We start from the raw sequence: 14255 nt of genomic DNA on the forward strand, positions 1-14255 counted from the left end.
CAAAATCTGGACATGACATGGGCTTTTGGCAAGATGAAGGAAATGATGTAGTGCTGGTTGAGGGGCTCGGACCGAAGCCCGACGCCGGGATTGCGCTTCACGGAACGAGGAAAGAATGACCAATTCTAAATAATCAATTGAATAGTTTCTAATATTGTCCAATGATAAAAGGCGCTTTATTTTGTTAAGCATCTCTTCAGTCTACATTCCATATCCATTGCCTGGAAATCCATTTGAACTATGACACCCGCACCAGCCTTGGTCCATGGGCCCAAAGAACCACCTTTATGGTTCAAGACTTTGGGGTCGTTAATTGATGAACAAGCTGATATCTATGGGGATCGTATAGCTGCGATATTCCCATGGCAATCTGTGAGGTTTTCATATCGCCAATTGGCCGATCGATCGAAAATTCTCGGCAAAGCAATGCTGGAAATGGGCCTCCGTAATGGCGATTGCATTGGAATAATGGCGGGAAATTGCCATCAATACATCGAAGTATTTCTCGGTGGTGGTCGAATTGGGTGCCCAGTTGTTGTATTAAACAATACATATACCCCCGAAGAGCTCAAGAATGCGGTTCAAAAGAGCTGTATGATTTCTCTGGCCGAACACGTTTTCTTATGCTGACTTTAATACAGCTTGCAAGCTCGTTTTCCTTGCGTCCGCGATTGGCTCTCGAAGTCTTTCATCCCATATGGATATGTTGAAAGGATCGAACAAAAGGAATCCAGAGATGCCCGATCTACGCCGTATAATCAGCATTGGGAGTTGCAAAAGTGGTGACCGTGGGGTAGAGACACAACCATACAATACCTTCGTCTCCACCAGTCATCCTACTTCAATTGACAAATCTGCTATTGAGCGTGAAGAATCGGCAATACGACCTGAAGATGTTCTCAATCTACAGTTCACATCTGGTAAGAGTGGTGTCCTCAAATTATCTTGAATTCCCTTTTCTTATTAATTTTCTTAGGAACCACCGGGTCTCCCAAAGCAGCTATGTTGACACACATGTGAGTCCTATTATTGCTAGGAGTCATGAAATTTACTTACCTCTCAAGCAATCTCATAAATAACGCTCGCTTCGTGGGCGGTGCAATGCAGCTGACCCCTGAAGATGTCATCTGCTGCCCACCACCTCTTTTCCATTGCTTTGGTCTTGTGCTGGGCTTCCTTGCTTCCTATACATACGGTAGCTCGATTGTGTTCCCATCGGACTTCTTTGACGTTAGAAAGGTAGTGGATGCAATAATCGCGGAGGACGCAACCGTACTCCTAGGTGTTCCAACAATGTATGTTGCTGAACTCGAGGTCATGGAGAAAACTGAGCAACGACCACGACGTCTTCGCACCGGGCTTGCATCCGGATCTTTGGTGTCCAAGGACTTAATGGATAAATTGCGCCAGACGATGGGAGTTGAGAAAATGCTCATTGCCTACGGTATGACGGAGACTAGTCCTGTTACATTCATTACGGCTTTAAGCGACCCGGGGCTTAAAGCAACGACGACAGTTGGGAGAGTCTTTCCGCATGTTTCCGCAAAGGTGATTGACAAGAATGGTAAGCTTCTGCGAAGGGGTGAGAGGGGCGAGCTTTGCACGAGCGGATTCGCTTTACAGAAGGGATATTGGCGAAACGAAGAAAAGACCAGAGAAGTCATGAGGGAAGACGAAGATGGAATTCTTTGGATGCATACAGGTGACGAGGCTATGCTTGACGATGATGGGTATGCTCATATTACGGGCAGAATTAAGGACATGATTATACGCGGTGGTGAAAATATCTTTCCTCGCGAGATAGAGGAGAGACTCATGCAGCATCATGCAATCAACGAAGCCAGTGCTGTCGCTATCAAAGATGAAAGATATGGTGAAGTGGTTGGCTGTTTCTTGAAGGCAGCGGAGGGTGTTCCACGACCAGGTGAAGAGGAGCTCAAGACATGGGTTGGGCAGCTTCTTGGTCGTCATAAGGCTCCTGCACATACCTTTTGGATCGGCGATGCGGGCATTGGTCATGACTTTCCCAAGACTGGGAGTGGCAAGATCAAGAAGCATGTTCTATGTGAAATCGGGAATAATGCGGTGCGCAGTAAGGTGATTAGGGCTAGACTATAGATCTAGCAAGATATCCAGAAAACTATATTATCAGACCATTATTTCTATTACTCCAGTACTATCTAGAAGGGAATCTGGAGCTCGGAATATTACATCATTGATTCTACCTCCTTTCCTCCAGGAATTTCAATATTTCCCTGTGAATTCCAACGGTCATTCCCCGCAAGGTTCGGTCCGGCCATTCCGTCGGCGGACCGGAATAGGGCAGCACGGCAGACCAAGTCAGATTTCAAATGTAGACTCTAAAGAGATCTCATAAAACTCGAAATACCTTGAATATATCTATACAACGCCATTGCAATAATTTAAACCCAATTACAATGAATGAACAGCTACAACCCGCGGTCAGAATCGTGGAAGTAGGGCCACGAGATGGCCTACAAAATATACGGGATTTGGTTCCAACAAGAACCAAATTGGAATTAATTCGAAGCCTAAAAGAGACAGGATTATCTACTATCGAACTTACATCGATTGTCTCACCACGAGCAATTCCCCAATTGAAGGACTGTCGAGATGTGCTTCAGAGCAAGGATGTGCAGCAAGCACTACAAAATTCGGAGCTCCGAATGCCGGTTCTTATACCCAATGAGAAGGGGTTGAAGATTGCTATTCAGCATGGAGTTCGTGAGATCGCTGTCTTCGTTAGTGCGACTGAAGGATTTAGTAAAGCGAATATCAATTGTACCGTTCAGGAAGGACTTGATCGTGCCAAACGGGTGATTTCTTTGGCTTCTGCAAATGGTGGACCGGGTGAATCTAGAATCGCAGTGCGTGGGTAAGTGATACACGTTCCATGCATGGCAACATCCCAAAAGCCCCTTTCCTAACAGTTTTTCAGCTATGTGTCCTGCATTTTCGCAGACCCATATGATGGCCCAACTCCACACTCTGCAGTCCTGTATTGCGTGCAGCAATTGCTTGAAGCAGGGTGTTACGAGATAAGTCTGGGCGATACACTGGGTGTGGGATCACCAAGCAATGTCCGCAGTCTTCTTGCGTACTTGAAAAGCCACGGGATCCCATTTTCTCGGCTTGCGGGGCATTTCCATGATACATACGGACAAGCCGTTGCCAATGTCTGGGAAGCGTATACTTGCGGTCTGACTGTGTTTGATAGTAGTGTCGCTGGGCTGGGTGGGTGTCCTTTCGCGCCGGGTGCAAAAGGAAATGTAGCAACGGAGGATTTGGTTTATATGTTTGACAACGCCGGCATCTCTACGGGTGTTAATCTAGCGCAACTAATGGCTGTTGGGGCTTGGATCTCGAGACAGCTTTCAAGGAGCAGCGCCAGTCGAGCGGGCACAGCATTGGCAATCAAGAATGCTGTCGAATCTGGGTCTGTTTCTGGAAAATCGGATTTCTCGTCGAAGCCCCTGCATTGGACCTTAGTCTCGGATTCCGATGGCTTACTTCTTCATCGCTCGGGTGTCAATCTCAAAATTACTCTCAATAGACCGAAGAACGGTAACGCATTGACAGCAGCGATGCTATCTGGTCTGACAGATGCGGTGACGAATGCCAACAAGGACGCAAAGATATCTCGTATAGTCATCACGGCGAAGGGGGGGATTCTTCTGTACTGGGATGGATCTCAGTAAGGATAGTACGCCTGTTGCTCGGGGTGGTTCTGCCAGTGACGCGCAATATACACGTTTGACGGCACTATTTGAGGCTATTGACACTTCCCCCAAAGTGACGATTGCCGCTATCAATGGTCCTGCTTTTGGAGGAGGCGTTGGTCTGGCGTTCACTTGTGATATTCGCATGGCTACAGATTCAACCGCGATGACGCTCAGCGAGGTGAAGCTGGGCCTTTGCCCAGCGACGATATCGAAATATGTTATTCGCGAATATGGGCTGTCTTTTGCAAGGGAAACAATGTTAACTGCAAGATCTGTCAAGGCATCTGAACTGAAAAGTCGAGGGATCATATCTGAAGTTGTTGAAGGACAGGAACGGTTGAATACGAGAATAGATGCATTGTTGAATCAATTGAAGATCGCGTCACCAAATGCATCGCGCATGTCAAAGGAACTTGTTAGGCTGGCTTGGAAGAACGGCGGAGACGAGATACAATCTGACGGAATTAAACAATTGTTCGACGATATGATGCGGCCAGATGCAGATGGTGCATTCGGTTTGAAGGAGTTTGGGATGAAACGACGGGTGGATTGGGATGTATATACTCTTCAAGATGGAAAAGCTAAGCTGTGAGAAAGATGTATATAATTCAAATCTCATGGAATGGCTAGGAGGATTTGGTTGGAAATGTAGAACAAGAATCTAGTTGATGTTTTTTTCTTTTCACAAATTCGTATTCCATAGAAAGTAGCCGGATTATGGCCTACTGTACACTGAATTTTCCATCCAACGAAAATCCACAAAAAAAAGAGGAAAGCAAAAGCCTAGCCAACAAGAGATATGCAAATTGCCGCGCGAAAAACAGAAACGGCATGTCATTTAGAAAGAAATTAGACCAAATTGGCAATCAAGGTTTACAGAAGAATCATGCCAGCGCCGACAAGGGTCGACATGGCAGTCACCAGGCTAACAGCGACGGGGGCCATGGAGAAGCCGAAGGTGGCGGGGCGGACAGCAATAGCAGCACCAGAGGAGGTGGAAGCACCACCGCTGGAGCCAGAGCCAGCAGTGCTAGTGGCAGCGACACCCTCGCCCGAGCCGGCGGTGGCAGTGCCAGTGGACTTGGTACCAGCGTTCTGGGAGCCGTCACCCTTGAAACCATCGCCCTTACCAGCACCGTTCTTCAGGTACTTCTTGGCGGGCTCTGGGATGGCGGGGAGAGCGTCACCGGAGACAGCCCAGTTGGGAGCGTTCTTCTTGGGGCAGGGGTTGGAGCCGCCAGTGGAGTTGTAGTCACCGTTGCCCTTGGGGTTGGCGGTCTTGTCGAAAGCCTCCTTCAGAGCATCGTAGTCCTTCAGGGTCTTGACACTGTTGTCGGAGATCTTGACCAAACCGTAGTTGCTGCCCTCCTCAGAATACTCGTAGACGAGACCACCGGAGTAGACACCGGTCATCTTGGTGGAGTAAAGAGCCTCAACCTCCTGGAACTTACGGGTGTTGGTGTTGCAACCGTACTCGGAAAGGAACAGAGGAAGACCGTAGCCAGTGAAGTTCTTGACCTTCTGGTCCCAGCCAGAGGTGGTGAAGGAGGAGGGGTCGCACCAGGAGTAGTCGTTGAAAGCGAAGAAGTCGGAGCGCTCGTCATCGGTACCGCAGTTCATGTACTCGGCCATCTCGAGACGGTTGGTGTCGATATCAGCGGCGGAGTAACCGACGGGAACCTGACGGAGGTTCTGGGCCTTCAGGTAGGAACGCAGGTCACGAGTGACGGCCTTGACATAGGGGGCGGCCTTGGAGGAAGGACCGTCGTTGATAACCTCGTTACCGGAGAAGAAAGCGAGGGTGTTGGAGTAACGAGCGAACTTGTCGACAGTAGCGAAGATGTACTGCAGGTAGACGTCGTTGTAGGAGATCTCGGGATCCTTACGGTTCAGAGAGTACTTGGGAGTGTTGACATCCAGAACCAGGTAGATACCAGCCTCGGCGAGGGCATCCATGCACTCATCGTGATCGGCAGAGTTGTCGACGGAGTAAACACGGATGGTGTTCAGACCGAGTTCCTTGAAGTTCTTGATGTCACGCTTGCAACCCTCGGTATCAGCAATGGGGTCAGACCTATTAACAATAGGTTAATATCCGTCATGTTCACAGAATTATTACGCTGTTCTGCGACACTAATCACTTAGCGAATTGGCTGCTGAATCTGGTAAACATACAGCTTGGAAGAACCGCCAGGTTGGTAGTCGACACCGCGCATATAGAAACGCTCATCGCCCTTGAAGAAAGCATTACCCTTGACGGTAATAGGAGTGACCTTGTTGTCACGTTTCTCAGCAGGGGCAGCCTGGACGAGAGTAGCGCCCAGAGAGAGGGCAGTAGCCAGAGTGGTGAAGCTGGCCTTCATGATGAATAGTATGGTTGTATTTCTCTAAAGAATGTATGGAGGTGAGATGAGCTTTGTAAAAAAACAAAAAAAGAACGAAGGGATTAAAGAGGAGATAAAAAGCGAAGGACGACAAAGAATGTAGGGAAAAAGAAGAAGTTCAACAAGGGGGGAGAAAGGCGGGAGATGGCGGACTTTGTATGGGGGAAACCCTTTGGTTTCTTGGCCCCAGACAACCCTTTTGCACGCTTCTCCACTCCACACCCTCCTCCACTCTCATCTCACTGGATAATTTGATCGCCGTAAGGGGTCTTCTTGGGTCAAAAACAACCAGACAAGAGTGGATCTGACCCTGAAACTGGCCCTCATCTACTCGTTGGCCACCCCCTATCCTCCCGCCTGGCAGGTCCAGGACTCCCATACACCAGTCACTCTCACACATTTAGAACATACGTACGCACACTCAGGGTTCGACAGGGTCTGCTACTGTACATACAGTACATCCGCACTCAAAGTTATGTACACTACAGAGGTACACAGAGGACACTGTTGGTCCCCTGTGGAGTGATGGCTGAGACCCTTCTATTTTGGTATGCATAGTACCATGTTCCATCGGACTTATCTCCCACACATACACACTTCTCACGCGGAATAAGTCAATGATCGATTTTCTCGTCATACGCAAAGAACTCTCCAATACTGTATGTACTGTCCCTCAGCGGAAATGCTTTGTCGTTCAAAAAATGCCCCTGACGATGTGCGCTCTATATTGGCTTGGCAAACAGACGCGAAGTCTAGGCGGTGGGGATTGATGCGACGATCGAGCGCATCTTGGGTAGATTGCACTGCTGCGCCTCAACGCACCATCCAGACCCTGTATGAGAACACACAGCTTTGGCACTCTAATCTATTTTTCAGACTGTCTCATCTCACCTTCTTCACTTGTCCCTACCTGGCCCTCCCTATCGCCAGCAAACACATTCTCTCGGCGCCTCGCATCTAACCTACTCCACTTGGCGTTACTCCACCGTGGCTGTCGCCAGCCTGTCTCACTTGATTGTGTGGTGCACGACCAGATTTGTTCGCTCCTCGGGTCACACAATTGACCAATGAACATCCCAGCCGAGCATGCTATTCATAGTCGGTAGTGGGTGTAGGCAACACAAATACATTACAAAAAAGAGGCATGTGTATCCCCTGGTGTCGCTCGTTGCGATAGGTCAATTGTACTGCTCAATCCCAAACATCGACCAAAGGATCACAGTCCATCCAGAGTTCATGCAAAGAATATTGGCTATTGATTCGGCGCTAATGGAATACAGTAGATCAGTGTGGCAGGTGTGAATTGTTCATGCAGTCATTCGGGAAATTATCTTTTCGCATTCCTCGTAGAATAAAAATAAAAAATGTCTACCAATGACATCATATCGTCTCACCACTACATTCTTCAAGCCCTCGAATTTGTATTGAAAAGGCCATCTGTCTGAGCATTGTATTAGACTGAAGTATGATTGACAGTCGACAATACCAAGTACAATAGTTTGCTATTCAGTGTAGTCCTATCGTTTTTGCAATGTATCAAGACAATACGTGCCAGTGACATTTAAAGTGCACTGTAAACTCCAGACTCATTCACCTGCAGGCCGGTAGTGATATGTCTAGGATGCTGATCTTGGCAAATGCAAAGTACAAAGGGTTCAGGCTTCGACTTGATCCCCAAGATCAGCCCGGTCTTGGAGTTTGGGAAATGATGCTAGGCGTCTTGGCCGCCTCGAGCAAAGTCTGCACAAAATCCCACAATAAAACAAATAGTACTCATATTTGTTTGTTGAACCAAGGTTGGTTCAAGGGATCTGAGATGTCTGTTGCGATGGCCTTATGATTCAAAGAGGTCAATTTATAGTCCCAATACTGCATTCCAATGGAAACCTGCTACCACATGTGGTGACGGACCTTATATATAGTATATATTTGTCAGTTGTTCAATGGAAATGGCAACTCCAAATCTCTTGGAAGAGATTTCGATTGGGAAATTAATCCTAATTTTCTTCATCAGTATGTAATTTAATTCCAATCGTTAAAAACACTTACCTGCCAATTGAATTAAACGGTTTAGTCTGATTCTGTGCTGCAATTAACCTGATTTTTCTAATGTAGTATCCCGAAACCGCAGACAGCCGTTGGGTGCCAACATCAACAACTCGTTTACTTCTTCTTCCAAAGAGCATCATCGCCGACATCCGCCGGAGATCTGCCCTCTCAGGTTGTTAACTTAGCTATTGTCTTGAAGACAATAGCCATGTCGTCTGCATCATTTCATGGCAGCAACTATGGCTTCTAAATAGGAGAAAATAGTGGCTCTGTCAACGCACAATTTAATCTACCGCCAGGTATTTTCAAAACTCGGGCAGGAATCCAAGTTTGACAAATTAACAAGTACCATCGCTTTCTTTCTATAGAGCGAGTAGAACCCCCACCAAACCCTTCCATCAATATCCCGTCCCCGCGCGAACCAGACTTTGTTAATCGTGCCAAACTACTTCGACAGATCTCCGAAAGGGCATCGCTGCCAGGATCACGAAGAGCATTAATAGGACTCGAGGGTGATCGGGCAAGTCAAAGTAGAAAGACGAGTGTATAACTTCCGACTAAGACCTAGCGACAAGGAAATCGCAATTCGCCATCGAATATTACTATCAGATTTATTCCCAATCACCTGTTACATGGGTGTTTTGGGTTCACGCAAGTAACGCAGCCCGATTTGAGTAAAGCTTCCGTGAGATTGCGGATTTTGCGAGAATTCCAGGTCGCAATGATCCTGGAAGTAATATTCTCGAACTGATCGAAAATTGGCTCTGACACGCCAAGGGAGATGAGAAGTGGCTACTAGTTCTTGATAATGCTGATAGCGACGATGTTTTCCAAATCGTGCCGAAGAAAGCGAATTCACAGTCAAGGAATGATTTGGCTGATAGCTCGCGAAAGCCGCTGATTGAGTATGTCCCGAGAACACCACATGGTGCTGTAATTATCACTAGCCGAGTGCGAGAGTTTGCCTTAGGGATGGTCAATGACAGAACTCTCATCGAGGTGAAGCCGATGGAGAGAAAGATTGGGTGAAAACCACCCGGATACACTGTACAACATTTCTTGTCTCAAATCGACATATTGTACAAAGGAATGTGGAAGGAGGCCGAAGAGCTGTTATTGAACCTAATAAATATCTACAAAACCCTCGACAACGACTATCCTGAAGCTCAGGTAGCTCTCGCCAATCTGACCGTAACATACCAGAAGCAGGGCCGATGGGAAGAAGCTGCAAAATTTTTTCAAGAACAAATAGGAACGAGCAAAAAAATACCTAGGCTACGATCATCCTGAAACAATAATGAGGAGAGCGAGTCTGGGATCATCGTTTTCACACCAGGGTCAATGGGAGAAGGCCCAGGAGCTTTTGGTGAAGGCTATTGAGGCTGGCAAGAGGGAGCTTGGTGAAGAGAAATGCAACATATTGACCATGATGGAGAATTTGACATATGCACACCGAAAGCAAGGCCAATGGATAAAAGCTGAACAACTCGGAATCCAAGTAATGAAAATGTGCGAGAGGCGGTTCGGCGAAGATCATCGCGACAACATTATCGACGATGTGAAGCCTAGCATCCTCATACATGTACCAAAACGAATGGAAAAGAGCCGAGATGTTGCTTCTCCGGGTATCCGATGCTCGCAGACAGAAACTTGGCGAGGACCATCCCGACAGGTTAAGTAGTATGTCCAATCTAGCATCAGCTTACTGGCACCAGGGCTCGTGGCAAGAGGCTGAGAGTCTCTTCGTGCGGGTGATCAAGGGCCGTAAATTAAGACTCGGTGATAATCACCCGGTCACTATATTGAGTACGGAAAGCTTGGGGAAAGTTTATTTGCGTCTGAGGCAGCTAGAGGAGGCTGAGCCGCTCGTTGAACAGGTAATTCAAGCTCGAAAGGCAGGTCTTGGTGAGGGCCATCCAAAAACGTTGGGTAGTCAAGCCGATCTTGCTTTCATTTGGAAGTTTTCCGGCCAGAACACGGACGCTGTTCGTTTGATGTGTCATGTCTTGAAGATGCGGGAGCAGGTAAAGGGGGCCAATCACCCAGATACTCAAGTCTACCACCGAGATCTTGCTGGATTGGGAAGTAGAAGGTCTGGATATGGATGTATAGATGTGGGAGAGAATCGAACAAACAAACCCCAGGGCTTTCGAAGGAGTGCTATACAGTTGCTTCCAAGGTCACTGGCTATGCTGTTAGAGTGTTGATTAACCTGTAACCAACTGGCATGTACTAATATTTCCTATTCTTTAGTGCATTATGTATGGCTGGGTAACTACTATCAAACACTCAGCTTCTTTAGATGGTTATTATGGTAAAGGACGGGACTTGAATTCATTTCCAGGCTATTGTTTGCAGCAAGCATTAACGAGACATGGAGAGCAGTATTGGCTGACACCAAGTTGAGAGATACGTAGATTGGTAGGCGACGGATGTTTCTCTTTCCCAAGTGAACTCGACCGTCTCCCCCACTTTCCACTCCCCTTCCCCTCAACCTCAACTCCAATCATTTCTACAACTCCATCAGTTCTCAAACCTTTTCAAGTCACCAATCATCAAATCTTCTCAATATGCCGTCCGATAAAGGATACAGCTACAAGAGTTCCGTCACAAACAGCCAGGTATGTCCAGCCCATCCCTCAGCTGCAGCTCATGTTACCCGCCCCCGAGCAATCGTCTTAGCTCTCGATACTACCATCCAGCTTGATAATATCTTCGTCACATTCAGCTTAACGCGGTGAGATATATAGGAGACTGACTTGTTCCGCTTTAGGGAAACCACTACTGCGCTCGTGACTACGGTTCTGGAGCCGCAAACTCGAACAGCTACCATTATTCTAACCAGTAAGACCGAGCTGGCTGATCTGCTTTACCAGCTCACTAATCTTGAATACTTTTTAGGGATGGCTCCTACTACTATTCCAATCCGAATGGAAGTACTTACCACAACGATGGAAAGGGTAGCTCGACCTACACCCCTCCATCTGGATCGTCCAAGAAATAGAAAGATCTTCGAGGGTTTACACCATGAGTTCTGTCGGCAATGAGCCGTGCTCATCTCAGTGATTTTGCTTTTTCTATGAGGTTTTCCTAAGGTTCTCGAGAGATCATCTCAGGGTTCAGTTTTGCTAGGCATCTGAAATTCAAATGGAAATGCAAGGTTTTGCATGATTCGTCGATGATTCCATCTCATCTACTCGGCTCAATTCAATCGAGGTTCAATACACCTAGAAAATACTGATACTCCGGACAAAGTATTGCTTATGTGCCTTGCTTCTAGTGGTAGCATAAAATAAACAGTATGATCCTTCATCATTTCTTGTGTGTTTGTTTGTGTTTGTGTCATACGAACACTCGAGATTCCCAAAAGTGGAAAGAACGCGAAGAGGATGAGGTGACTCTTCCTTCCCGGCAATCTTCACTTCTTCCTCATCCTCTCCCTCTCCAGTGTCCTCATGTTCAACTTACTCAATTTCATCAGTGGCCTTGTCGATTTATCGTTCTGGCGTGAAAAGATGGTTGATTCAAGCACGGTAAATAGTCTTTCTATCTTCTCGATAAAAATGGAACAATTACCCGTAGTGGTTACGTTTCTCCCTATCAAAGAACCCTTGTCTAATAAAGGTCCAGCACTGTGTCCACCATGGATGGGGCAATCACAAGACAGTCGATTGTGAGGACTTGAAAAGCTTCCGTGAGGGTGTTCGATGTGTGGGATCACCCACGTTTCAGAACACGCTGGCCGGTCTCGCGGCATATCACAGATCCATACAGAACGCTCAGACTCAGGAGGTAAGGCTTTCCCCACGATTACAGGCTTTTATGGAGACTTCAATGGGTTCTGTGTATTCTGATAAGCTCCTGGATGTATTAGGCAGACCCACGTTTCAGACAGCCCAGCTCGGGAAATTTTGGACCTAGGAGTCCAACTTAGTCCAACTTCGGTAGCTCAAGATGGGATGGCCTCTGAAACCTTTGAGAAGATGACTAGGAACTTCGACGTTAGTTTCAGCCAATGCACATTGCTTGAGAGCCATGTCAATGCTTCTGAGAAGGCATCGGCTATCCAGCAGCAGGACAAGAAGCAGCAGCACCAAAAACAGGAGCACCAGCAGCACCTGCACCAAAAGCACCTGCACCAGCAGGACCACAACCAGCAGGAAATCAAGATGGAGGATAACGCAACTACTAAGCTTGACGCTGGGCAGAAAGAGGGTATTGGTATGAAAAGTACCCTCGATTCACACATGGGCCAGTGAAGGGTAGCATGAGACGAACAATTTCTCATTTCTTGTTTTCTGACTGTGCGGGATTTCACGTATGATGACCACCTGGCAGAGAGCATAGTATGTATGGGAATCTACTCTAATTTTTTTTTTTTCCAGAACATTTGATTCATTTAGAAGAAGCTTATCTGCATAGAGAGAGGCAAAACGCCGGCTATCAAGCCGATGGTTTTGTAAACTTAAGATCTGTCATTATCAGCCCAAGATGATAATCAGAGAACATGTCGCTAGTAGCTGTGGTATATATTGACTATTCCGTGATGATGCAAGTTGATCGCTTTTCTCGTATTGCTATTATCTTCTACGAGAATGGTCGAGATGGCACTGTCACATGGCTCCGAGCCGAGATCCACCGACGATTTGGCGATGTCCGACGATCGAATTGCGGGGATGCGGCAAGCATTTCTTGGGGGTAAATCGCCGCGTCTTTGAAGAAGATCTGAAACTTCCTGTCAAATACTCTTTCGTAGCTCCTAACCTGGGTTGGGGGCGGTTGAAGCAACGACCAGAATCACCGAAATGCATCAGAACCCGTTGTTTACACAAGGCATGACCTTGTGGTCAGACATCTTGTCAACCTACTCGCCTCAACGAATAGAATTTATTGGAACCCTGCTTGTCCAAGTCGTCTCATTTTGGATCCCATCCCTCTTCTACCTTGCTCTGGATACCATTGCACCGGCATTTTCGGAGAGGCATAAGATCCAGCCAGCGCCCAAACAACCTACTCGCCGTGACATCCTCCACTGCTTCTGGGTCGTCACACAAAACCAAATTCTTTCTTCCATTCTACATCTCTCTTTGATTAATATCACCTCTCATCTTGGCTCAAAGCCCTCTTACCGCGTTGAGGTAGCCTTACCGACTGCATTTGAATTCGCGAGGGATTTCATACTCAGTCTTCTCTTGCGCGAAGCTCTCTTCTATTACAGCCATCGCCTGCTGCATGTGCCCTATCTCTATAAGTTAATTCACAAGAAGCATCATCGCTTTACGGCACCTATCGCATTAGCAGCCCAGTACGCCCATCCCATTGAACAGATTTTTGCAAATGCATTGCCGATCTCTCTACCGCCACAAATCTTGCATAGTCATGTATGTATATCACTGGCACTCTGCTTGTCGATCCTTTCCAGTGTCATAGACTCTTTTTCTGATCAATAGCTGATAAATCCATAGATTCTGACATTCTGGTCCTTCCTTGCTTATGAGCTTTTCAATACCGCGACTGTACATAGCGGGTACGACTTTTTCTATAACAAGGCTCTGGACCATGATATGCATCACGCCAAGTTCAATCTAAATTATGGTTCGATCGGGCTATTTGATTGGATCCACCAGACAAATAAATTAGGCAAGCGGCACTCGGAATAGACATCGAGAGTGATAGGAGTCTTGTCTACAATATAACAATACATTTGTTATCATTTCGCACATGTCTTTTCTTTTCCGTGCCATTTCAGATATAGGGGAATTGAGAATGAAGTTGAATCCATTCTTCTTGGCTATGTTCGGGGAGAAGACTTGTTCGTACTTGTTCATCAATTCATTGGAGTAGAAATATTCCTGGGTAGACTATACATACGTTTTGCTACCTATTGGTTCCATAATAATTTTTTCCAGTAAATCAGATACTCAGTGGAGATCTCCCGAACTTAATTTCATTTTGCGTTTTTGGGTAAAGGAAAGGAGGAATAATAATATCATCATAGTTAATAACTACGCTTAAAGATAGACAGTAGATAGTTTCGCTAGTCTTTTATTTGGGGATATAGGATTAAAGAAATGAAATG

At 46.6% G+C, this 14255-nt stretch overlaps 9 protein-coding genes across 9 annotated transcripts; 8 read left to right on the top strand and 1 right to left on the bottom strand.

The window, feature by feature from the left end:
• Positions 1-240: 240 nt before the first annotated feature.
• Positions 241-2118, top strand: N7469_004899 (uncharacterized protein; the record flags this gene model as incomplete). The annotated part of the gene is made up of 4 exons (XM_056643819.1): positions 241-592; positions 642-920; positions 977-1016; positions 1065-2118. 4 exons carry the CDS (start codon positions 241-243, stop codon positions 2116-2118), a joined length of 1725 nt encoding a protein of 574 aa, XP_056503231.1.
• Positions 2119-2438: 320 nt separating this feature from the next.
• Positions 2439-3719, top strand: N7469_004900 (hydroxymethylglutaryl-CoA lyase; the record flags this gene model as incomplete). Its single annotated transcript, XM_056643820.1, has 2 exons — positions 2439-2896; positions 2960-3719. 2 exons carry the CDS (start codon positions 2439-2441, stop codon positions 3717-3719), a joined length of 1218 nt encoding a protein of 405 aa, XP_056503232.1.
• An 897-nt stretch (positions 3720-4616) lies between these two features.
• gel1 (1,3-beta-glucanosyltransferase gel1) lies at positions 4617-6106 on the bottom strand (the record flags this gene model as incomplete). The annotated part of the gene is made up of 2 exons (XM_056643821.1): positions 4617-5817; positions 5919-6106. 2 exons carry the CDS (start codon positions 6104-6106, stop codon positions 4617-4619), a joined length of 1389 nt encoding a protein of 462 aa, XP_056503233.1.
• Positions 6107-8242: 2136 nt separating this feature from the next.
• N7469_004902 (uncharacterized protein) lies at positions 8243-9205 on the top strand (the record flags this gene model as incomplete). The annotated part of the gene is given in 5 exon segments (XM_056643822.1): positions 8243-8348; positions 8431-8504; positions 8523-8720; positions 8745-8909; positions 8954-9205. Coding segments are annotated over 5 exon segments (795 nt in total), but the record flags the coding sequence as incomplete, so codon positions are not given.
• A 268-nt stretch (positions 9206-9473) lies between these two features.
• On the top strand, positions 9474-10383 carry N7469_004903 (uncharacterized protein; the record flags this gene model as incomplete). Its single annotated transcript, XM_056643823.1, has 2 exons — positions 9474-9801; positions 9878-10383. 2 exons carry the CDS (start codon positions 9474-9476, stop codon positions 10381-10383), a joined length of 834 nt encoding a protein of 277 aa, XP_056503235.1.
• A 363-nt stretch (positions 10384-10746) lies between these two features.
• Positions 10747-11180, top strand: N7469_004904 (uncharacterized protein; the record flags this gene model as incomplete). The annotated part of the gene is made up of 3 exons (XM_056643824.1): positions 10747-10797; positions 10950-11020; positions 11078-11180. 3 exons carry the CDS (start codon positions 10747-10749, stop codon positions 11178-11180), a joined length of 225 nt encoding a protein of 74 aa, XP_056503236.1.
• A 451-nt stretch (positions 11181-11631) lies between these two features.
• Positions 11632-12435, top strand: N7469_004905 (uncharacterized protein; the record flags this gene model as incomplete). Its single annotated transcript, XM_056643825.1, has 3 exons — positions 11632-11709; positions 11801-11968; positions 12055-12435. The coding sequence occupies 3 exons, from the start codon at positions 11632-11634 to the stop codon at positions 12433-12435; spliced, it is 627 nt and encodes a 208-aa protein (XP_056503237.1).
• A 248-nt stretch (positions 12436-12683) lies between these two features.
• Positions 12684-12878, top strand: N7469_004906 (uncharacterized protein; the record flags this gene model as incomplete). The annotated part of the gene is made up of 1 exon (XM_056643826.1): positions 12684-12878. The coding sequence occupies one exon, from the start codon at positions 12684-12686 to the stop codon at positions 12876-12878; it is 195 nt and encodes a 64-aa protein (XP_056503238.1).
• A 103-nt stretch (positions 12879-12981) lies between these two features.
• Positions 12982-13836, top strand: N7469_004907 (sterol desaturase family protein; the record flags this gene model as incomplete). Its single annotated transcript, XM_056643827.1, has 2 exons — positions 12982-13557; positions 13642-13836. The coding sequence occupies 2 exons, from the start codon at positions 12982-12984 to the stop codon at positions 13834-13836; spliced, it is 771 nt and encodes a 256-aa protein (XP_056503239.1).
• Between the last annotated feature and the right edge of the window lie 419 nt (positions 13837-14255).

This window comes from Penicillium citrinum, assembly GCF_028827155.1.
Source record: "Penicillium citrinum strain IBT 23319 chromosome Unknown utg000003l:1.0-4596430.0:1.0-4598250.0, whole genome shotgun sequence".
Lineage (NCBI taxonomy): Eukaryota > Fungi > Ascomycota > Eurotiomycetes > Eurotiales > Aspergillaceae > Penicillium > Penicillium citrinum.